Source organism: Rhinopithecus roxellana, chromosome 12 (genome assembly GCF_007565055.1).
Source record: "Rhinopithecus roxellana isolate Shanxi Qingling chromosome 12, ASM756505v1, whole genome shotgun sequence".
Taxonomy (NCBI): domain Eukaryota; kingdom Metazoa; phylum Chordata; class Mammalia; order Primates; family Cercopithecidae; genus Rhinopithecus; species Rhinopithecus roxellana.
The window spans coordinates 71,247,894-71,274,169 of NC_044560.1; the positions used below are offsets into that span (position 1 = coordinate 71,247,894).

A 26,276-nucleotide genomic window follows, 5' to 3' on the forward strand; every position below is an offset into this window, starting at 1 on the left:
GAGTGTTTGTATTTCCCTAGTATATGGGTATCCAGTAAATGGCTCCAGAGGTTTCCTAGGGGGAGAACTTGGGAAATCATCATCATTTATTTGAGTCCTCGAGTTGCAGTGTCCTTTTCCTGGGGTACTGCCCTCCACTCCAGCTGAGTTCAGGGTCTGAAATTAGCTCAGATCAAGGCTATGGATGTGACACTTTATCGGGGCTACCGCTCAACCTCCTGGTAGAAAGCATTTATTTCACTTGATTGTTTTCTCTCCTTCCCATTTAACCCTATGGCTGGTCCACTGCATTGGCCATCTACAGAATTATGTCAGCCATTCAGGCCTAGCTGTCTGCCACTCATTACTATAACTGAATCTTCTTAGACTCTAACAATGAAGGGTCAACACCAGGCCTCTATGTGTCTGGGTCTATCATCCCCCATCAGGGCGTTCAGTTCTGGAAAGGCACATTGTCCTTTCTATCTGAGCCTACTGCAAAGAGACCACTACTGACAAGGTTGGCAGGATCCCTGTTATCAGTGCTTAATCTTAATGTTTGGTAATTTATGCTTCTAACACCTTAAAACTTGAATTCAGAGAAAGGAAGTAGAGGCTACTATAGCTGAGATGTCAAAGGCCACAGAAAAGTGTATGCCTTAGTCTCAAAACAAATAGAAGCAATTGGAAAACCAGGCCAAAATGAAAACAAGAATAGGATTCAATTTTTTTTTGCATTCTAGTACTCAGATCTTAGTCTTAGACCCCTCATTGGGCTGGCTGATATAATTCCTGGAAGCAACAAGCAATTTCATCATCTGATAGCCAATTTCACTATTTTTTTATTGTTATCATTATTAGCATTTTCTCTTACATTTTCTTATCTATTTCTGAATAGGTAAAATAAGATTTCTTTATAAAATTCAAGAGTTTAAAGTGAAGAGTATGTGTTCCTTCAACCTCTACATTCACCTGGTTCTTCCCAGAAGGAGCTAATAATAATAGATTTTCATTAATCTTTCCAGAGATATATTTGCATGCTTGCATGTAATAATTGCATTTTTTCCTTGGTGATAAGATAATCTACATTGCTTTACAAATTGTTTTTTTTTTTTGTTTTGTTTTGTTTTTTCATTTTACAATATCTCTTCAAGACCATTCTTTACTGGTATAAAGAGAGCTTCACTGTCAATTTGTTTACTGGCTATATAGTATTCCAGTACATGCACATACTAAAATTTATCTTACCAATCTTATGTGAAGGACATTCAAGTACATTCCAATATTTTGTCATTAAAAGCAATGCCCCAGTGGACCTCTTGTATGTAAATTATTTTTCAAAATTATATTTTCTAAAAGAGAACATAGTGTTTCAAAGTGTGTATGGATCTGTTCTATCTCATGTGGGCCAGGCAGTGATATCCTCTAACAAGCACTTTTTATGTTTAAAACTTTGCTAAATGAGGGCTGGGTGTGGTGGCTCATGCCTGTAATCCCAGGACTTTGGGAGGCCAAGGCAGGTGGATCATTTACGGTCAAGAGTTCGAGACCAGCCTGGCCAACACGGTGAAATCCCGTCTCTAATAAAAGTACAAAAATTAGCTGGGTGTGGTGGTGTGCACCTATAATCCCAGCTACTAGGGAGGCTGAAGCAGGAGAATCTCTTGAACCCAGGAGGCAGAGGATGCAGTGAGCCGAGATTGCACCACTGCACTCCAGCCTGGGCGACAGAGTAAGACTCTCCAAAAAAAAAAAACAAAAAAACAAACAAACAAACAAAAAAAAAAACAAAGCAAAACTTTGCTGAATGAAAATGAAAAACATACAGATCAAGATCAAAAATAGTGCAAAGCATATATGTATGATCTATAATATCCTTAATAGAGGAACTCATGCTATTTAAAGAGCAAACTCACACCTTTGACAACCTGACCAATTAATTTAGGAGCAGACAATATTGAAGGTAGCTCATTGACAAATTTGTCCAAGATATGTGCAATCCAGGGAGTATCATCATTTTTTGTAGTATCAATCATATGTTTTAGTTGATTTATCTCTTCATTCATCTCCTCACATTTCTTCTTAAATCCTTCATCAAGCAAATCTTTCTGGACCTAAAGTAAATGTAGGAAGGAAAGTAAAATTTTAAAAATCCCTATTCTCTTAAGACTTAGATTTTGTATTTAAGACCTGTGTGAAACTTTCTTTATTTTACTCCTAAAAACGTTTTATCAATTATTAGAGGAGACTTTGGACCTAGACATTGTGAGGAAGCATAGTTTACAACTTTACTAATATTCATCCACATTATGGTTTTGCTATGGTGCTAACTCAGGTATTAGGACAAATTCTACATGTTCCTGCCCAAAAGATGCCAGTTGGGAGGTAGCCATTGGTCTGACTGCATAAATTCTCACTCCCAATTGGGCAGTACGGTCACCCATATTGTAGGAATAAAAGGAACTTATAAGCTGATACAGAAATTCCTTATGAGAGAACTTTCAGATGGACAATGAAGGAATTCTCCCTACACTGTGTGCTAATTTGGGCAGGCTACCCACACAGGGTGACAACTGCAGCAACTTTCCCTTTCCTGTCCTTTTAAGCCTGGAAATTTCTGAGAGTTGTATGTCAGCATGGATCTAACTCAGGGTGTTTGGGTGGTAGTAGAGCTCCTGGTAATATGTGCTTGGTGAAGGAAACCAGTTGCCGTTCACATCAAATACACTGTGTGGAATATATGTTTAACCTCTTGAGATTACTTTTAAAATCTCCCCAAACAGCAGCTCCAAACATATCTATATTCCCCAAGGACTTGTAGGGATCATAGTCAACCTTACCTCTCCAGAATCTAAGTACAGAGAATATAGAGAGGAATTCCAAGTCTTACTGAAACAATAAACACACACACACACACACACACACACACACACACACAGAGAGAGAGAGAGAGAGAGAGAGAGAGAGAGAGAGAGAGAGAGAGAGAAGGATTCAGGGCTTTTAGTGACTCCCAAGCAGCAAATGGTGTGCTTCCTTCCAAGATGCTGCTGTAACCTTCACCAGCCCTTCCTGAGGTACCTGGGCAAGGACCATCTGGCCTGCTGAGGCCAAGGGCAGACTTACCTTCAGCTTGTGCTCCAGCATCATATTCTGCTCTCTCAGCAGGTGTTCTCTCTCCATCTGCAGCTTCTCCTTCAGTTGGGCTATGTTTTCCTTGAGACTCTTCTCTTGAGCCTCCATCTGTTGCTGCTGCTCCTGTAATTTCTGTTTTAAAAGTTCCTGTTCCTTCTCAGCTGCCTCCTTCTTGGCCCGATCCACTGCTCCATGAAGGTATTAGAAAGAGAAGAAAATAATAGGTGACGATTCATCTCCACTTTTCTGAGCTGAGAGACTAAACCAAATCTGAAAGGCAGGGTGAGAAATCACAGAATTTACCCAGGTCCACACCATTGAGAGCACATTCGAGAATGTGATGGGAAAGGCTCTGCCTGTCTGGCTTATGTACAATCATAGCTCCAATCTTGTTATTTTCAGATTTAGCAGAGTGTGTGTTCCACAGAAGAGGAAATTCCTCAGTTTGGGAAGGTTTTCCTGTTAGATCTGTTGGAGGGCATTGTATAAACATACCCCTCCTGCTGTAAGCTAAGCCCTGCCCCATACCTGCTACTGCCTTCTCTCTATCAGTGAGGGCTTTATCCGACTGCAAGATGGATTTCTCTATCACCACCTGTGACTCCAGGAACCTCTGGAAGACCTCTTTTGCCTATGGAAGCAAGAAAAAGCACTTAGATTTCCTTGAAAATCGATGTTGTGTGTATTAGTGTTGCAAAAACAATTCTGGTCTTGTAACTTTTGCTTTATGCCTAAAATTCTAAAGTGGCCCCCTACAAAGTGTGCAGGCTCTTTAGTGTGACCAGAGCCCCACCTCAACTCCTGCTTCCTGTCTCCCTCCAGTGCCTCTCCCATGGCTATATCTCCCCATACCTGCTTTGGGTTCTGGCCAGGCAGAACTATGTACAGGTGTACAAACTCCCAATCTCTGATGCTTATATATGGTTGTCTTTCAGTGTGCAATGCTGCCTCTAACCTATGCTCTTGCTTTCTCCTGCCACTTGCTGGCTACAACTTTAGGCAAGTTATGTAATCATCCTTGGGTACTAAGTTCAGATCTGTAAAATTTTCAAAATAAGGGTGCTTCTTAAAGTCATTAGGAAGATGAAATTAAAATGTCTAGGGAAGAGTTTAATAGTACACTGTAGGTAATAACAGCTCATTGTGAGTTAGTTGTATTACCATCACCTAGGTGGTGGTAAGAAACACCAGGTAGGTAGCCCATTTTCCACAGGTCCGTAAATGTCATTACTCTCTATGTAATTGTCTATTTATTTCATACTCTCTCATTTTAATCAGCTTTGAATGCAAAGATTCTACTTTAACCACACAAATCATCAGCTCTTGGCACATGACGAATTTTCGTTCTGTCTCTCCTGGATTTCTGAATACTATATTCCTTGTTTGGGGATAAAAATTTTTATTCTAAGAATTAAATGATAAATAGTGGACATTGAAAGCTAAGGCGTTCTGCTATCCCTCTGCTCTCTTATTACCCACGGCTGGTGCTGAAGACTCCATTCACTCTATCCTATAAACTTCCCCATGTTCCCCTTATTCCTCACCTTTACTCCTTTCCTGGGGACTTGCCAATAGTCTTGTTCAATCTTTTCCTTTGTTTCCATGTAGAGCTTGTGCCCTCCAGGAACAGAGAAACTTCCTGCTGAGATACTTTCCATTAGGCCCTTTGAGAGCTCATTGAGTTTAGCCTGGCAGTATTGAATAGAGGACTCTTCATTCTGCAGCAAGAAATCCCCCTTCTTATTCATTGTGATTTCCTGCAAGGGAAATGTAGAGATGTCACCAGAAGAAACATATGGAGGAGATGAAATTCTAAAGAATCTGGTAGAAGAGTCAATCTAACTGTGGTCCTCATGAGAAAAACATTCTAGTGGAGTAGATGTGGAATCAGAAACACAAAATTTCACATATTCACAATACTAAAAATTCTCTTCAAGGCTATGGAAAAGTTCATTAACCTTCTGAGCTTCAGGTTCTTCATCTGTGACATGATGGGACTACATTCCATAATCTCTATGGTTTGTTGCAGCGGTAGCATCCTGTGCTCCTGTCCTCAATGGTACAAGGATACAAGAAGGAGCAATGTAAGTTGAACAATGGCCCGGAATGAAGATTTGGTAAGACAATCTTTGTTTCCTGGGAAAGGTAGACTATGCACAGAAAAACTGCACTGCTCAGGGATGACTTGTGCATGTTCAGAGCAGGCCAGGAATCCTTAGAAGTGTTCACTTAAGATCTTAAGGGATCTGTATTGACTTTTACCTTAGTTATCTGAAGGTTTTCTGGTTAAGTGCTTAAGGTTTGGGCAGATAAAAGAGGGATATGTAGTCTTTTGAAACTCTATCCCTCATGAGAATCCATAATAAGTTATTCCTCAGTGACAGATGAGCATTGGTGTCAATAAAGGCAAGTAGAGGCTTCATTCTTCAAGGGGAAGGATGATGAACAGCAATGACGAAGGCAAATTACCACGAGCTTCTTCTGGAATTCCTGATTTTCATCCTTGAAGGAGTGCTCCATGAAGACTGCAATGGCTTCCCTCTCACAGGCCGCATGCACGTCCAGCAGCTCCTGGAGCGTGTCTGTGGGGAGCTTCACTCGCTGGGCCATCTGCTGGCTGTAGTAGTCGGCTGCCCTCTGCATGGCAGCTGAGTTCTCACGCTGGGCCAGAGTTATCACTGCATTCTCCAGACAAGGCACCGCTCCACTGTTGATGGCATCTACATAAGTCACTGCCAGAGTTCCCAGACCTAAATGGACCAGGAGATTTAGGAGCTAAATATGAAATTAAAGCTCAATGGGATCCTAGGCTACATTTCTGAGCACACACACACGCATGCACACACACGCACGTGCACACATGCAAACACATACACCCACATCCCTACCTCCTTCTTCTATTATCACTTTTATTTTCATAATGACTCTTCATTTTTATGGATCTCCAGTCCACAGTGCTAAAAAATTTAAATATCTACTTTTATCTAACATACTAGAGGGTATACAGGAAGTACAAATTCTCATTTAAAAATTACAAGAAAAGTAGTTTACACAGATAAAATGATGAGGCAGGGCAAATAGTATCACATTTATTCCTTATTCGGAAGCTATCAATGTATTTTCAGGGAATTATGGGCTAATATTTATTTATTTCTAGACTTTTTTTTTTTTTTTTTTTTTTTTTTTTTTTTTTGAAGCACAGGCTGGAGTGCAGTGGTGTGATACTGGCTCACTGCAACCTCCGCCTCCCGGGCTCAAGTGATTCTCCTGCCTCAGCTTCCTAAGTAGCTGGGACTACAGGCATGTTCCACCATACCCAGCTAATTTTTGTATTTTTTGTAGAGATGGGGTTTCACCATGTTGTCCAGGCTGGTCTCGAACTCCTGAGCTCAAGTGATCTGCATGTCTCTGCCTCCCAAAGTACTGGGATTATAGGTGTAAGCCACCACCCCCAGCCTTCTAGAGGTTTTTAAACTTCAACATATCTTTTGTATTCTCTTTGCAAAGAATACTGAACACATAGGACTTACCCTAAGAAAATATTATGTGTCTGTTTTTATATTCAGTTAGTTATTTTATCAGTAGAGGATTTTTTTTTTTTAGATATGAGGAAGCCACAGATAGAGTTTGCAATATTGGAGAGGAATTTATAAATTGCTGTGTGATAATTATACACATTTCTTCATTGAGTGTGGATACCTGTATACACATAGTTCTACATGGAATCTAACAAAAATTCTGAGAAACACATTATACAATATAATCAACACACAGGAGGCACCACAGAAATGTAAAAAGGAGACTCACGATTCCCAGTGACTGTGATTCCCTCCCTGAGGGTCTTGCTTCTTGCATGCGTGAAGATGTAAGAACAGAAAATGTTTGTTTGTTCCTGGAATTTGGGATCCAGTTGTTTTTCTGACACCTTCTCGATATTGGCTAGAAGGACTTTGTCATGTGTTGGCCGGTCAAAGACAAAACACTTCCTTTTTGGAAAGAAATGCCTGATGCACTCCCTGGGCAAATTGGATGCTTGAACTTTGGGATTCTTGCCTGAAGGATAAGAAAAACGGAGAATATAGTGAAAACAGTCTTGGTATAAGGGAGCTAAAGGTATTTTTGATAGGGTTTATATTGTCTTTTTGCCATCTTGTAGGCTTACAGACCTCCTTTAACATAAACATTCATGCAAAGTGGACTAACACACACATATATTTTTATTAGATAGGCTTTTCTTTATAATTTCATGTCTAACAATGATCTGGTCAGTCATTTTCTAAACACAGAAAAGCAGAGGAGAAAACAGGGATCGCAAGCATCTTATTTTTAGAAAGTCTTAGCACCCATTGTAATCTGAATGCTAGAGTACTAATTGTACAAAGAACAAATCTGTCTTGAATAATTTATCCGCACTTTAGACTCTGCTTTTCTTAAGTGATCTAGGCTCCATTCCTAGAGCTCTTCGACATACCCCTCAGTCCCCATTTCTACAGACCTCAATCTAGTCTCAAATACAAATGAAACCCAAGAGATGACGGGCAGTGTTTAGCAGATCACACACCCACTGGACCACCCACAACCCAGGCCACTTGCTGATACCTGGAATCAGCTTCAAGGCATTCTCCAGGTACTCATCTTCTGTGATAGGGTCACCATTCAACTTCAGCTCCAGAGTGAAATCCCGTACAGTCCAGATAAAGTCTGGAAAGAAACTCACGAACTCCGTGGAATCTTCTACTCCATCAGGCCTTGGGTAGGACTTTGCCTTAATGAGTTCTGTGAGCTCCGTCACGTAACTAGGACTTAGGTAAGGAAAAGCAATTGTCTGCCCACAATTCACACATTTCTTTTATAAAAATATTATAAACACTCTCTTTTGTCTTGGGTTCCCTAGGCTGCATCAAAGGTAATTAAATTAAAGGGAAGGAGGAAATGACTGGATCTCCATTCCCATAATGTCAATGAAACTTGGTGATTCTGTTCTGTTCCTGGAAGGATACTGCAGCTGCTCCAGGGCCTGGTGGTTGATGGTGCTCATGCTGTTGTAGACGAAGCTGCTGCACAGGAGCACAGCCAGGGCGAAGATCCAGGAGTCATTCTTAGGGTCACCCTAAAAAGCACATTAGAGCAAAGGACTTAGGAGTGTAGTCTCTAGAAATTCACCGAGACATTTATTTTGTCAGTCTTTCATTTATGATTTCAGCTAATGTACTTGCTGTACAAAGAAGATAGACATGAATGTAAACAACAGTTTGACAGTACAATATGTCTTCTAATCAACAGTTTGACAGTACAATATGTCTTCTAATCTTTTTTTTTGAGACGGAGTCTCGCTGTGTCTCCCAGACTGGAGTGCAGTGGCGCGATCTCGGCTCATTGTAAGCTCCGCCTCCCAGGTTCAGGCCATTCTCCTGCTTCAGCCTCCCAAGAAGCTGGGATGACAGTCCCCTGCCACCACGCCCGGCTGATTTTTTTTTTTTTGTATCTAATCACAATTTCTTTACATATAAAAGGATTCTAATCTTCATAGGGTTTTTCTTTTCCTCAGTTGGATGAAATAAGATGCATATATGGAAAAACTAGTAAAATATCTGGTTCTCAGTTGGATATTCATGATGAGTATGAACACTTCTTCAGTCTACACATATTTACTGGCCATGCATCATGTAAAAAAACCATACCATAGTATGCATAACTGGCGATTGTAATTATATTCAATTAAATTCAGCAAACACTTATGGGAAACTGAAGAATGTTTCTCACTGTTCTTATGTTTAGAAAAGCAAATTTAATAAGTTTACTCTCAAGATGACTATTTCAAACATTCATAATGATAAATCCAATAAAAATGACAATTTTTTAAAGAGATAACATCTTAGTAATGTACATAAGAAGTGGAACCCATAGCTATAATGTTAAATTAAAAATTACAAGTCTATCCTAGAAGATAAGAGCTATGAAAATTGAAGAAAGTGTATGTGGTATGAAGACTTCCTGGAAGTCATAAGCTGAATGTTAAAGAATTGATACAACGTGGATTTGAAGAAATGAAGGTGATTCTGCAAGTATAAAGACCCACAGAAACAAAATTAGAGATTGTAGATTTCAGGAATCTTTGCAATAAGAATAGAGTTTATTGGTCTGACTGAGCACAGGGTAAGTGCAGAAGATAAGACTGAATAGGGAGCTCCAGTACCTGGTTGATTAAAGGCACTAAAGGTCAGGCTAAATTTGTTTTTATAAATTAGAGCATGTCTAAATTATAGATAGTCCAGGAATTATTTCTACCCTAAAAAGCATGTGTAACTGGTTCCTAAAGCAAAAATAAAAATTGAGATCTAGAGATTTCTACATGATTCCAGAAGATTCTATATGGGATTTTGGAGGTAGGAAGAACAGCCTATTCATTACTTTATGCCCAACAATCCCTAATTTTTAAAAAAGTAATCAATGAGGATTCTTCTTAGAAGTAGGACTCGTGACAAACAATAAACTATTTAGACAGGAGTATATTACTGTTTGATAGATGACTTTAGAGTACCTATAAAAATCCCAAAGGCATTTTGTTTATTATTATTTTTTTGTAGAGATGGGCTTTCATTATGTTGCCCACGGTGGTTTCTAACTCCTAGTCTCAAGCCATCTCCACTGTCTCAACCCGGCCCCAATAGTATTCTTAAATAAATATAAAAAACAATCCTAAAATTAACACAGAATCACAAAATGCCCTGAATAATCAAAGTAATCTTGAACCAGAAGAACATAGCCAGGGGCATTATATTTCTTCATTTCAATATATATTGCAAAGCCACAGTAGCCAAAATAGTATGATACTGGCATAAAAGCAGACATATAGATCAATGGAACAGAATAGACAATGCAGAAATAAATGTATACATCCACAGTGAACTCATTTTTGACTAATGTGCTGAGAACACACATTGAAGAAACAATGGTCTCCTCAATAAATGGTGCTGGGAAAACAGATATCCACATGTATGCAGGAGATCTATATTTGATCCCATTTACACCATACACAAAAACTACTGAAAATGGATTAAAGACTTAAATGGAAAGTCAGAAACTGGATCCAGAAATCCCACTACTGTGTATACATCCAAGGAAAATGAAGTGCCTATGTCAAAGAGATATCTGTTCTTTTATATTTATTGCTGTACTATTCACAATAGCCAAGGCATGGAGTCAACCTGTTTCCAACAACAGATGAAGGAATTTTTAAAAAATGTGAAATCTATACACAATGAAATACTATTAAGCCTCCAAAAAGAAGGAAATCCTGTCATTGGCAACAACCTGGAGGAATCTAGAGGATGTCAAGCGAAGTTAAATAAACCAGGCACAGAAAGCAAACACTGCATGATTTTACTTACATGTGAAATCTAAGAGTTGAACTCATGGCAGCAGAAAGTAGAATGAAGGTTACAAGGAGCTAGTGGAGAGGGGAAAAGGAAGGTTGGAAAATGTTAGTTAAAGGATACGAAATTTTAGTTAGATAGAAGAGGGAAAAAAAGATATAAAGCCGTAAAAATAACAGAAGAATATTTAGGGAAAAAACTTGACGTTGGTTTGGGCAATGATGTTTTTAGATATGACACCAAAAGCACAGGTGACAAAAGCAAAATTAGACAAGTGGGATTTCATCAAATTAAAATGCTTCAGGTAACAAAGGAAACAAGCAGCAGACTGAAAATGCAACCAATGGAAAAGGAGAAAAATATTTGCAAACCATTTATTTGATAAGGGGTTAATATCCAAAATATATAAGGAACTTATATAACTCAATAGCAAATAAAACCTCATACCTCATTAAAAATGAGCAAAGGTGCTGCAATAACTTGTGTGCATGTGTCTTTATAATAGAATGATTTATGTTCCTTTGGGTATATACCCAGTAATGGGATTGCTGGGTTCAATGGTAGTTCTGTCTTTAGCTCTCTGAGGAATGGCCAAACTGTCTTCCACAATGGTTGAACTAATTTACACTTCCACTAATGGTGTAAAAGCCCACAGCCTCACCAGTATCTGTTATTTTTTGACTTTCTATTAATACCCTATTCTGACTGGTGTGAGATGGTATCTTACTGTGGTTTCCATTTGGATTTCTGTAATGATCAGTGATGTTGAGCTTTTTTTTCATATGATTGTTGGCCACATGCATGTCTTCCTTTCATTACAGCACTATTCATAACAGCAAAGACATGGAATCAACCTAAATGCCCATCAGTGATAGCCTGGATACATAAAATGTGGTAAGTAAACACAATAAAATACGATGCAGCCATAAAAGAGAACAAAATCATGTCCTTTTTAAGGACATGGATGGGCCTGGAGGGCATCATCCATAGCAAACTAAAGCAGAAACAGAAAACCAAACACTGCATGTTCTCACTCGTAAATGGGAACTAAATGATGAGAACATACAGGCACATAGAGGGGAACAACGCACACTGGGGATTATGGGAGGGTGTGGGAGGGGAAGAGGGAGAGGAGCAGGGAAAATAATAAATGGACACTAGGTTTAATACCTGGGTGATAAAATAGCCTGTACAACCAACCCCCATGATATGCTTATCTACGTAACAAACCTGCACATCTTGCACATGTATCCCTGAAGTTAAAATAAACATTAAAAAATGAGTAAAGAACCTGAATACACATTTCTCAAAAGAAGACACACCAATGGCCAATATGTATATGTAAAGGTGTATAAAATTACTAATTATCAAGGAAATGCAAATTAAAACAAAAATAAGATATCACTTGACACATTTAAGATAGCTATTTCCAAAGGAATTAAAAATAACAATTATCAGCAAGAATATAAAATAAGGGAACATCTGCTGTTTTTTGGAGTGTAAATTCATGCAGCTATTAGGGAAGAAGTATAGAGATTCCTCAAAAAATTAAAAATAGAACTACAAAGTGATCCAGTAATCTTACTTTTATGTATAAATCCAAATGAAATTAAATCAATATTTTAAAGAGATATCTATACTTTCATATTTATATTTACATATGGAAGTATGAATATTTAAATATATCCATAATAATTGCAGCATTATTCACAATAGCCAAGATATGGAAACTACCTGAATGTCCATCAATGGACAAACAGAAAAGAAAACACAGAGTACATGTATGTGCATTGTATTAGTCCATTCTCATGCTGCCCAATAAAGACATACATGAGACTGGACAATTTACAAAGGAGAGAAGTTTGACTCAGTTCAGCATCTCTAGGGAAGCCTCAGGAAACTTACAGTCATGGTGGAAAAGGAAGCAAATACATCCTTCTTCACATGGTAGCAGGAGAGAGAAGAATGATAGCCAAGTAAAGGGGGAATTCCCTTTTAAAGCCATCAGCTCTCATGAGAACTTACTCACTATCATGAGAATAGCAGGGGGAAACCACCCACATCATTCAATTACCTCCCACTGGGTCCCTCCCACGACATGTGGGGATTATGGGAACTACAATTCAAGATGAGATTTGGGAGGGGACACAGTCAACCCATCCATAGAACGCATATATATATTTATTGAATATTGAATATTATATATATAATATATATTCAATCTCAAAAAAGGAAATTTTGTCATTTGCAACAACTTAGATGAACATTGAGGTCATTAGGCTAAGTGAAATAAGTCAGACATAGAAAGACAAATACTGCATGTTCTCACTTATTTGTGGAATCTAAAATAGTCAAATTGTCAAACTCACAGCAGCAGAGTGCAATAGTGGTTGCCACAGGCTGGGGATGGGAGAAATGAAGAAATCTTGGTCAAAGAGTATAAAATTTCAGTTATGCAAGATAAATAAACTCTGGAGATCTACTGTACAGCAATGTGACTGTAACATACTATACAATAACAATACTATATTGATTGCGACCTTAACTTCTGCTAAGAGGACAGATCTTAATTGTTCTTACCACACCAAAAAATAAAAAAAGGGCATAGAAAAAAGAAAATGATAACTATGTGAGGTAATGGCTATATTATTGGCTTGATTGTGGTGATCATTTCACAGTGTATACACATATCAAAACATCAAGTTTTACAGCTTAATTATATACAATTTTTATCTGTCAATTATACAACACTAAAGCCTGAAAAATAAACAGAATTTCCAATGCCTGTTTGGGCAAAAATAAAATGTATATGTACAGAAATATAGAAACTATTCCCAAATAAGTCTCAAACTAAGACAAAAAAATAGAAATTATTTATTTCACCCATTCATAAGAAGCTAAATGCCAAAAATTCATCTTATAATGTTTATTGTAGGAAGAACAAATACTTTTACATGACAAGCACAATCAGAAGTGTCTCAAAGCCTTCCAGAATGCTCTATGGGTAGCTGATGAGCTTCATCATGAGAAATATAAACTGAACTCTCTTAATTCCAACCCTCAAATGTACTCTTCACGTGGTAGCTCAGAAGGTGGGTGAGAGGCCTTTCCTCATCTCCTGAGATTGGAGTCAATACCTCTTCTCTTTCTTACTAAGGCACAGTTATACGCAACTGTACGTGGTGAAAGCTGTGAGGTGCTGTCTGGATCACAGGTGTCAGCTCTCTTAATGAGAAAGTTTTCCAGGACAGACTTCCAGTGATTGACCAGCATCAGGGATGAAGGCCTAGCATCCTTGTCCCAAAACATGATAACTCAAAAGGGCCATTCCAGCCACAGAGCTCCCTGTGGAATTGACGGAGGGCAGGGACTGCATTGCATTCCAATCTCCTCCCTCTCAGCAACCTACTTCTTTCCCAATCATTCTACACCCTGAGGGCTCTTTGTGGGCAGGACCTTTACTTTGTTCACCAATGTCTACGCTACTCAGCCCAAAGGCCTAGAACTCAACTGCTTAACAAGATTTTATGAAATTGAATCAAGTCATTCACCACTGTGCCAAGAAATAAAAGAATGTTTTACCTAATATACCATGATATCTAATCTTGTCTAGAAGTGTGACTCAAACAGGTCAAAGTTTGCCTTATTCACTGTAGTTGGATTTCTAGTTTTCACAAATATATCACAACAATTAAATTACAAGGATCATGTCTGGAATAAAAAGAACCTGCCTATGACTCCCTGCCTTACCTTTTCCACATCGCCCAGACCCTCAGTGTCCAGAAGGACCAGGGTGTGGTTTGGCTTGGAGGGGTGGGGCATGCACCACATCCAGATGCCCTTGGTTTCAGACTGCACCGTGGAGCCCAGAGGGAAGCCTGCAGGGAAGAGGAGGAAGTTAAGCATGGGGACAGAAGAACAGCCAAGCAGCCCTGGGGCCATGGATTCAGACTGGTTTGATTGTAACTGCCCCAGCATACAAGATGGTGCTTTCTGTATTTCCTCAAGAATGTCTCTCTCTGTGATTCATCTATTTCAAAAAGCAAGGGACATTAAATGTGAGAATGATGCCAAGCAAGTGCTCAAAATGGAGACGAAGAGGAATCCATGAATCAGACAAAATGGAGATCACTGATAACAAGAACATCCTGAAAAGTGATGAGGTTCAAAGTCAGACAGGAGTGGGTTGAAGAAAGACATGAGAAGCAAAATAATTCAAAAAAGCAGATTGAGACAATGTTTTTTTCACTGAAAGTGATTAAAGACAAAAACACAAAATCAAAACAGGATTTGGTGACCACTATGACATGTGAAATTCAGGAAGAGTTTTTAAGATGATACACCTTCAAACATCTTTGTATGTTGATGGGAATATTACATGAAGAAAGTAAAATATGTTATAAGAGAAAGGAGACACAATTACGGGAGCCCGGGACTTGAATACACAAGACATGGGAGCATTCTGAGTACTAGTAGGGGAGATTTTCCTTAATGGGAAAAAGGAAAAATATGGGGAAAGGTTACAGAAAGGTAGCGATTTGGTGGTGAGAATCAGAATGAGAAGGTTGGTTTATTGAAAGGAATTGGGTTCTCGCTTCACATGCCTAGGTTAGAGCATTAAGATACTGGAATCAAGCAATTGGCCTGTGTCCTAGGATACCACTCACCATGATTCTCTCCTGCCAGACAGGTTCATCAAGTAGGATTTGCCTGTACGGTACAGTCCAACAATGGCCACCACCACCACTGGCTGAGAAATCTTGTCAAGAATCTGTATAGCTTGCTGGTTCACCAACAGCTTGTCATTGTTGTTTTCCACCAGGCAAATGGGGGCCAACATTTTGGGTCCAGATTCCATGGCAACTGCCAACCTAGAAGAGCCTCCCAGTAGAAATAAGGTTACATTCTCTGCCACAGTAATGCAAGCACCCATAAATTTAGGACTGATAAGACTTTTGCATTTCTTTGAGACAACATGTAACCTAGCATTAGCGAACTGCAAAAGGCTTCCTCCATCATTCTCCCAAATCCGTAATGGTGTTAGCAATGAAACATAGTATATTATCATCTCCATAATTTTTCTTCAATAGTAATAATAAAACTCAAGTAATTGTTATCATAATAGAGAGTCTACAATAGTCCAAGCCCTGTGATGCCTGCCTTACATATCTGACCTCACTGACACTTATAAGAACCTGCAAGTTAGAGATGATTATATCCCTATATATGTAAATGAGATAAATGAGTCTCACAAAGACTGAGTGCATAAGTCATAGAGCCAGGATTACAAACCCAGACAATTGCGCAAAATGGCAGACTAAGAAGTTCCAAGTCCTTCTTCTCTCTTGGAGACATCAAAAAACAACTGAAAAAATGACTAAAATTATCTTATAGAAGCTCTAGAAAACAGTCAAAGGTCTACAGCACCCAAGAAAATGTCCAGTAGAAAAAAAAAAGGGCACCTTCAAAATAGTAGGAAATTCCAAGGTGTTTCATTTGCCCTTTCCCTATCCACTCACCTCAAGGCCATGGTTGTGGTCTGGAGGAGGTGGCAGTCCAGTTTCCACATCCCTTCCCTGAACTGAAGGGAGTAGAACAGACTTTATTTATAACCTGCTATTCTGACTGGGGGCTGTCCTTTCTGGTATATGTTCTGCCTTACTCAGATTTCCAGTATCATGATTTCTTGTGCATGATACCAAAACCACAGAAAACTGAAAAAAAAAAAAAAAAAAAAAAAGATACACCACACTTAATCAAAATTAAAAACTTTTGTGCATCAAAGAGCACTGTCAGTGTAGTAAAAAGGCGACCCATGGAATGGGAGAAAATATTTGCAAACCATATATCTGATAGACTACATGAAGAAGGCTTACAACTCAACAGTGACAAAATCCCAATTGAAAATGCCCTGAAATGAACATTTCTCCCAGGAGGACCTATAAATGACCTTAATACACATATGAAAACATGTGCAACATTAGTTATCACTGGGGAAATGTAAATCAAAACCACAGTGAGGTACCACTCCACAACCACCCATTAAAATGACTAATATTTTCAAAAAATAAAAATAAAATAAGCAGAAAACAAGTGTTAGCTAGGATGTGGAGAAATTGGAATCTTTGTCCATAGCTAGTAGAAATATGAATGGTATTGCCACTAAGAATAAAAGTATGGTGGTGACCCGGCGCAGTGGCTCATGCCTGTAATCCCAGCACTTTAGGAGGCCGAGGCGGGCGGATCACGAGGTCAGGAGATGGAGACCATCCTGGCTAACATGGTGAAACTCCGTCTCTACTAAAAATACAAAAAATTAGCCAGGCGTGGTGGCAGGCACCTGTAGTCCCAGCTACTCAGGAGGCTGAGGCAGGAGAATGGCATGAACCCAGGAGGCAGAGCTTGCAGTGAGCCGAGATCACGCCACTGCACTCCTCCAGCCTGAGCGACAGAGCGAGACTCCGTCTCTAAAAAAAAAAAAAAAAAGTATGGTGGTTCCTAAAAAAAGATGAAACATAGAATTAACATCAAAATATTTCATTTCTGATTGGGGTAATTCTAAGATGGCCAAATAGGAACAGCTCCAGTCTGCAGCCTCCAGCATGATCAATGCAGAAGAGAAGTGACTTCTGCATTTCCAACTGAGGTAGCTGGCTCATCCTATTGGGACTGCTTGGACAGTGGGTGCAGCCCACGGAGGGCGAGCCAAAGCAGGATGGGGTGTTGCCTCACCGGGGAAGCACAAGGTGTTGGGGGATTTCCCTTTCCTAACCAAGGGAAGCCATGACAGACTTCCTGGAAAAATGGGACACTACCATGCAAATACTGTGCTTTTACCAAGGTCTTAGCAACCAGCAGACAAGGTGACTCTCTCCCGTGCCTGGTTCAGTGACTACCACACACACACAGGCTTGCTCACTGCTAGTGCAGCAGTCTGAGATCCATCTGTGAGACCGCAGCCTGACTGGGGAAGGGGCGTCTGCCATTGCTGAGGCTTCAGTAGGTAAACAAAGTGGCCAGAGAAGCTGGAACTGGGAGGAACCCACTGCTACTCAACAAGGCCTACTGCCTCTAAACTCCACCTCTGTGGGTAGGGCATAGCTGAACAAAAGGCGGCAGGCAACCTATGCAGATGTAAATGTCCCTGTCTGACAGCTCTGAAGAGAGCAGTGGTTCTCCCAGCACGGTGTTTGAGCTCTGAGAATGTACAGACTGCCTCCTCAAGTGGGTCCCTGAACCCCATGTAACCTAACTGGGAGACATTTCCCAGTAGGGGCTGAGAGACACTTCATATAGGCAGCTGCCCTCTGGGACAAAGCTTCCCAAAGAAAGATCAGGCAGAAATATTTGCTGTTCTGCAATATATGCTGTTCTGCAGCCTTCACTGGTGATACCCAGGCAAACAGGGTCTGGAGTGGACCTCCAGCAAACTCCAACAGACCTGCAGCTGAGCAAGCAGACTGGTAGAAGGAAAACTAACAAACAGAAAGGAATATCATTAACATCAACAAAAAGGTCATCTACACCAAAACCCCACCTGTAGGTCACCATAATCAAAGACGAAAGGTAGACAAAACAACAAAGATGGGGAGAAACCAGAGCAGAAAAGCTGAAAATTCTCTAAATCAGAGCGACTCTTCTCCTCCAAAGGATCACAGCTCCTCGTCAGCAAGGGGACAAACCTGGATGGAGAATGACTTTGACGAGTTGGCAGAAGTAGGCTTCAGAAAGTCAATAATAAGAAACTTCTCTGAGCTAAAGGAGGATGTTGAAACCCATTGCAAGGAAGCTAAAAACCTTGAAAAAAGATTAGATGAATGGCTAACCAGAATAAACAGTGTAGAGAAGATCTCAAATGACCTCATGGAGCTGAAAACCATGGCACGAGAACTTCGTGATACATGCATAAGCTTCAATTGCCAATTTGATCAAGTGGAAGAAAGGGTATCAGTGATTGAAGATCAAATTAATGAAATAAAGTGAGAAAAGAAGGTTAGAGAAAAAAAAATAAAAAGAAATGAACAAAGCCTCCAAGGAATATGGAAAAATGTGAAAAGACCAAATCTACGTTTGATTGGTGTACCTGAAAGTGATGGGGAGAATGGAACCAAGTTGGAAAACACTCTTCAGGATATTATCCAGGCAAACTTCCCCAACATAGGAAGGCAGGCCAACACTCAAATTGAGGAAATACAGAGAACACCACAAAGATACTTCTCGACAAGAGCAACCCCAAGACACATAATTGTCAGGTTCACCAAAATTGAAAGGAAGAAAAAAGTGCTAAGGGCAGCCAGAGAGAAAGGATGGTTACCCACAAAGGGAAGCCCATCAGACTAACAACAGAACTCTTGGCAGAAATCCAACAAGCCAGAAGAGAGTGGGGGCCAATATTCAACATTCTTAAAGAAAAGAATTTTCAACCCAGAATTTCATATACAGCCAAACTAAGCTTCATAAGTGAAGGAGAAATAAAATCCTTTACAAACAAGCAAATGCTTAGAGATTTTGTCACCACCAGGCCTGTTTTACAAGAGATCCTGAAAGAAGTACTAAACTTGGAAAGAAATAACCAGTACCAGTCACTGCAAAAACAGGCCAAATTGTAAAGACCATTGATGCTAGGAAGAAACTACACCAATTAATGGGCAAAATACCCAGTTAACATCATAATGATGGGATCAAATTCACACATAACAATATTGAACTTAAATGTAAATGGGCTAAATGCCCCAATTGAAAGACACAGACTTGACTCTTGGATAAAGAGTCAAGACCCATCAGTGTACTGTATTCAGGAGACCCATCTCACATGCAGAGACACACATAGGCTCAAAATAAAGGGATGAACGAAGATCTACCAAGTAAATGCAGGGGTTGCAATCCTAGTCTCTGATAAAACAGACTTTAAACCAACAAAGATCAAAAAAAGACAAAGAAGGCCATTACGTAATGGTAAAGGGATCAATTCAACAAGAAGAGCTAACTATCCTAAACATATATGCACCCAATATAGGAGCACCCTAGATTCATACAGCAAGTCCTTAGAAATGTACAAAGAGACTTAGACTCCCACACAATAATAATGGGAGACTTTAACACTCCACTGTCAATATTAGACAGATCAATGAAACAGGAAGTAAACAAGGATACCCAGGACCTGAACTCAGCTCTGAAACAAGCAGACCTAATAGACATCTACAGAACTCTCCACCCCAAATCAACAGAATATACATTCTTCTCAGCACCACATCACACTTATTCTAAAATTGACCACATAATTGGAAGTAAAGCACTCCTCAGCAAATGTAAAAGAACAGAAATCACAACAAATGATCTCTCAGACCACACTGTAATCAAATTAGAACTGAGGATTAAGAAACTCACTCAAAACCACACAATTACATGGAAACTGAACAAGTTGCTCCTGAATGACTACGGGTTACATAACAAAATGAAGGCAGAAATAAAGATGTTCTTTGAAACCAATGAGATCAAAGACACAACATACCAGAACCTCTGGGACACATTTAAAGCAGTGTGTAGAGGGAAATTTATAGCACTAAATGCCCACAAGAGAAAGCTGGAAAGATCTAAAATTGACACTCTAACATCACAATTAAAAGAACTAGAGAAGCAACAGCAAACACATTCAAAAGCTAGCAGAAGGCAAGAAATAACTAAGATCAGAGCAGAACTGAAGGAGATAGAGACACAAAAAACCCTCCAAAAAATCAATGAATCCAGGAGTTGGTTTTTTGAAAAGATCAACAAAATTGATAGACCACTAGCAAGACTAATAAAGAAGAAAAGAGAGAAGAATCAAATAGACGCAATAAAAAATGATAAAGGGGATATCACCACCGACCCCACAGAAATACAAACAACCATCAGAGAATACTATAAACACCTCTATGCAAATAAACTAGAAATCTAGAAGAAATGGATAATTTCCTGGACACTTACATTATCCCAAGACTAAACCAGGAAGAAGCTGAATCCCTGAATAGACCAACAGCAGGCTCTGAAATTGAGGCAATAATTAATAGCCTACCAACCAAAAAAAGTCCAGGACCAGACGGATTCACAGCTGAATTCTACCAGAGGTACAAGGAGGAGCTGGTACCATTCCTTCTGAAACTATTCCAATCAATAGAAAAAGAGGGAATCCTCCCTAACTCATTTTATGAGGCCAACATCATCCTGATACCAAAGCCTGGCAGAGACACAACAAAAAAGAGAATTTTAGACCAACATCCCTGATGAACATCAACGTGAAAATCCTCAATAAAATACTGGCAAACCGGATCCAGCAGCACATCAAAAAGCTTATCCACCATGATCAAGTTGGCTTCATTCCCAGGATACAAGGCTGGTTCAACATTCACAGATCAATAAACATAATCCATCACATAAACAGAACCAAGGACAAAAACCATATGATTATCTCAATAGAGGCAGAAAAGGCCTTCGACAAACTTCAACAGCCCTTCATGCTGAAAATTCTCAATAAACTAGGTATTGATGGAGCATACCTCAAAATAATAAGATCTATTTATGACAAACCCACAGCCAATATCATACTGAACTGGGCAAAAACCAGAAGCATTCCCTTTGAAAACCGGCACAAGACAGGGATGCCCTCTCTCACCACTCCTATTCAACATAGTGTTGGAAGTTCTGGCCAGGGCAATCAGGCAAGAGAAAGAAATAAAGGGTATTCAATTAGGAAAAGAAGAAGTTAAATAGTCCCTGTTTGTAGATGACATGATTGTATATTTAGAAAACCCCATCGTCTCAGTCCAAAATCTCCTTAAGCTGATAAGCAACTTCAGCAAAGTCTCATGATACAAAATCAATGTACAAAAATCACAAGCATTCCTATACACTATTTACAAACAGAGAGTCAAATCATGAGTGAACTCCCATTCACAATTGCTACAAAGATAATAAAATAGGAATACAACTTACAATGGATGTGAAGGAACTCTTCAAGCAGAACTACAAACCACTGCTCAATGAAATAAAAGAGGACACAAACAAATGGCAGAATATTCCAGTGCTCATGAATAGGAAGAATCAATATCATGAAAATGGCCATACTGCCCAAGGTCATTTATAGATTCAATGCCATTTCCATCAAGCTACCAATGACTTTCTTCACAGAATTGGAAAAAACTACTTTAAAGTTCATATGGAACCAAAAAAGAGCCCACGTTGCCAAGACAATCCTAAGCCAAAAGAACAAAGCTGGATGCATCATGCTACCTGACTTCAAATTATACTACAAGGCTACATTAACCAAAACAGCATGGTACTGGTACCAAAACAGAGATGTAGACCAATGGAGCAGAACAGAGGTCTCAGAAATAACACCACACATCTAGAACCACCTGATCTTTGAGAAACCTGACAAAAACAAGAACCCAATTTAATAAATGTTGCTGGGAAAACTGGTTAGCCATATGTAGAAAGCTGATACTGGATCCCTTCCTTACACCTTATACAAAAATTAATTCAAGATGGATTAAAGACTTACATTTAGCCCTAAAACCACAAGAACCCTAGAAGAAAACCTAGGCAATACCATTCAGGACAAACCTAGGAAATACCATTAGGCATGGGCAAGGACTTCATGACTAAAACACCAAAAGCAATGGCAACAAAAGTCAAAATTGACGAGTGGGATCTAATTAAACTAAAGAGCTCCTGCACAGTGAAAGAAACTACAATCAGGGTGAACAGGCAACCTACAGAATGGTAGAAAATTTTTGCAATCTACCCACCTGACAAAGGGCTAACATCCAACATCTACAAAGAACTCAAACAAATTTATGAGAAAAAAAAACAAACAACCCCATCAAAAAGTGGGCAAAGGATATGAACAGACATTCTCAAAAGAAGACATCCACACAGCCAACAGATACGTGAAAAAAATGCTCATCATCACTGGTCATCAGAGAAATGCAAATCAAAACCACAATGAGATACCATCTCACACCCGGTTAGAATGGCCATCATCAAAAAGTCAGGAAACAACAGATGGTGGAGAGGATGTGGAGAAACAGGAACGCTTTTACACTGTTGGTGGGAGTGTAAATTAGTTCAACCATTGTGGAAGACAGTGTGGCAATTCCTCAAGGATCTACAACTAGAATTACCATTTGATCCAGCAATCTCATTACTGGGTATATACCCAAAGGATTATAAATCATGCTACTATAAAGACACATGCACACATATGTTTGTTGTGGCACTATTCACAATAGCAAAGACTTGGAACCAACCCAGATGTCCATCAATGATAGACTGGATTAAGAAAATGTGGCACATATATACCATGGAATATTATACAGCCATAAAAAAGGATGAGTTCGTGTCCTTTGTAGGGACATGGATGAAGCTGGAAACCATCATTCTCAGCAAACTATCACAAGGACAGAAAACCAAGCACCTGCATGTTCTCACTCATACTTGAGAATTGAACAATGAGAACACTTGGACACAGGGCAGGGAACATCACACAATGGGACTATCAGGGGGTGGAGGTCTGGGGGAAGGATAGCATTAGGAGAAATACCTAATACAAATGACGAATTGATGGGTGCAGCAAACCAACATGGCACATGTATACCTATGTATCAAACCTACACATTCTGTACATGTACCTTAGATCTTAAAGTATAATAAAAAAATTAAAAATATATATTTTATTTCTGTGTATATACACCAAAAAAATTGAAGGCAGGGACTCAAACAGATAATTGCACACCAATGGTCATGGCAGCATTATAATAGCTAAAAGATGAAAACAACCCTTATGTCCATTAACAGATGATATCAACAAAATGTAGTATATACCTACAGTGGAATATTATTCATCCATAAAAATGTCTGAAATTATGACACATGCTACAACATGGATCAGTCTTGAAGACATTATGCCAAGTGAAATAAGCCAGACACAAAAGAACAAATGTTAAATGATTCCACTTGGATGAGGTACTAGAATAGTCAAATACATTGAGATGAAAAGTAGAAGCATAATTACCATGGGCTGAGGGAGGAAGGAAGGGTGAATCATTGTTTAAAGGTAGAGAGACTCAGTTTACAATAATGAATAGATTCTGGAGACAGTTGCACAACAATACGAACATATTAGTGTCACTGAAGTATACTCTTAAAATTGTAAAATTTATTAATTTTATTATGCATATTTCACCACAAAACAAAAAAAGTAAAAGACAAAATCCTTGACAAACTGACAATCAAAGACAGTGGTTATCCTATATGTTCTTTGATCAGGAACCTGCAGTAACTTTTTAATGATTATCATACACTGAAACATGCTCTCTAATTTGTCAATGTGACTGTATGTGCTCATCTTTTATCTACAGGTTTAGAAGAGGGATAGAAATTGAAGGGAGAAGGGGAAGAAGCAATGTGGGATTAGAATCTTTTAGAGAGTGGAGGCTACCTTTTTCAAAAGGGAAGCAGAAACATGTCTAGAGCTAAAGAATTAAAATACAGGCTGAAGCACTTAGCCTAGAAGGGTCAGGTTCTCAGTGAGTTACTCCCACAGATGAGAAAAAAAAAGAATTAGAATAACAATACATATAACATTGCATATTATACAGAGAGATAAATTAGAGATATATAAAGAGAGAGAGGTTTATTTCTCTATACAGAGATAAGTTAGAGAGATTTCCTTTTGAGAGATAATGTCAGTGTCACTGTTGAGTGAATTGAGGTGAAAGGCATACGGGATTTCATTGCAAGTTTTTGAGAGGTGAAGTTTAATTCCATAAATTTAGTATTGAAAGTAAAATTATTCTGTAGATCTCCTGGCACATTTTTATTGCCATTATATTAAAATGATTTTCTATGATATTTGTATTTCTTTATAATCAGAATATGTAAACATAATATTGTCTTCAAATGCTTCAAATACTCACTTTTGTATTTATATGTCAAATATTCAAGATGCTTCTAATGCCATCAAAAATACCAGCTCTATCATTCACTACTTATATGGCCTTGACCAAGGAGCATCACCTAGATGAGCCTGTTAATTATAGGGGTCTGTGAGTTAAATCATACATCTAACCCGGAGGGTGTTTTAGTAATAAAATGAGACATTACAAGCTTATATCTTAACATGGCATACAGCACAAAATAGGATTTTAGTAAAAGTTGAATTAAATGGAGGTTAAGCTACATAATTACATTGGTCCATTAGCTTATACAGTTCAACAAAATATGCAAACTGTAAATTACTAAGAAACCAAAACTACAGATAAATTTTTCATCAGAGCAAAATAGTAAAGTTTAAGCATGCTGTTGCTGTACAACCTGCTCTTGTAGGATTCTTCACTGAGGGGAGGAAGGAGAATGGAGATCAAACATGAGGCCCTGATTTCTACGATGAAATGCATTGTAACATCTTCATCACATTAGAGTTACTGCAACTGTACATTCCCTTCTTTAAAGTAAGCAGTAAAGGAAGCTCTAGGAAGATGTGGCTGCTCCTGCAAACTTTATATAAATCAGGTCTCTGGTTTCTTAGCTGTGAGGAAACAGAGAACTTTTAACTTCTACTAAATGAAATACAGCTGTTCAATCCTAGTCAGGACTGGTTTTCAAACTCTGATTTACATAAGAATCACCTGAGGGGATGAAAACCCAGATTCCCAGGCCTAAGTATCTATCTGTTTATCAAGAGCTACAAGTAACTCTGATGATCCTGTGGGAAACTAACGAGAGAGAGAGAGAGAGAGAGAGAGACAGACAGTATGTAATTATTTTTAAGTCATAAAGACAAGCGATGTAGGGAGTAGCTTTTATTTCTACATAGAGACTTAAATAGAGCCCTTACTCTGAACCTTTCCTAAGTGTGACCACTAGAAAAATAGAAAAGAAACTCTCCCTTCAGGTTATAATTGCCTGGAAGCTCCTTGTTCTCTGCATTTCTGGGCCTGCCGCAGGACCTGAGAGAGACAGCCAGGCAGGCGCCCACCAGGGCTCATTCCAGGCCACTCACTGCTGTCCTGAGTTGATGATCAGGGAGGAGCACATCCAGGGGGACACGGTGTGCCTGGCTGTGACCTCTTGGCTGTCACTGGTTCAAGGGGAGAAGCTGAGCTTCCCCAGAACTAAAGCCAGTCACAGATTCCTGCAGGCCAGGCAGCAGGCCCCCTGCCCTTCCTGCCCATTCCTCAGCTGCCACTCTGAATCAGAAACCGAGTCTTGAGTAGGACCAAGTTGCGTGTAAAAGAAAGCAAACATACCTGCTCTTCAGCACCACAGGTCCAAGTTTTGAGTTTTCAGTTGCCTTTCACTACCCCCTTGCTGTCGTTCCTCCTTCCTCTTTTCTTTTGTGTCCCTCCATTATAAAGGAAAAAAAGAGAGAGAGCTGAGGAAGCTAGTCATTTCCACAAATGGGATGGTACAATAAAGCTGAAATTGAAAGTAAAAGCAATTCATGCAGTTGTTACGAATTAGCAGAGGCACATCTCAATTTTGTTGTTGTTGTTGTTGTGAGACAGAGTCTCACTCTGTCGCCCAGGCTGGAGTGCAGGCTGCGATCTCGGCTCAGTGCAAGCTCCTCCTCCCAGGTTCATGCCATTCTCCTGCCTCAGCCTCCCCCCGAGTACTGGGACTACAGGTGCCCGCCACCACGCCTGGCTAATTTTTTGTTTTTAGTAAAGACAGGGTTTCACTGTGTTAGCCAGGATGGTCTTGAGCTCTTGACCTCGTGATCCGCACACCTTGGCCTCCCAAAGTGCTGAG

The 26,276-nt window shown here is 39.4% G+C and overlaps 1 protein-coding gene across 1 annotated transcript; it reads right to left on the minus strand.

The window, feature by feature from the left end:
- Positions 1-1,699: 1,699 nt before the first annotated feature.
- Positions 1,700-26,037, minus strand: LOC104662641 (guanylate-binding protein 6-like). The gene is given in 12 exon segments (XM_030913774.1): positions 1,700-2,093; positions 3,103-3,296; positions 3,640-3,742; positions 4,656-4,868; positions 5,581-5,861; positions 6,919-7,164; positions 7,711-7,907; positions 8,112-8,221; positions 14,238-14,365; positions 15,155-15,173; positions 15,175-15,368; positions 25,775-26,037. Coding segments are annotated over 11 exon segments (1,881 nt in total). The 5' UTR covers positions 15,346-15,368; positions 25,775-26,037; the 3' UTR covers positions 1,700-1,874.
- Between the last annotated feature and the right edge of the window lie 239 nt (positions 26,038-26,276).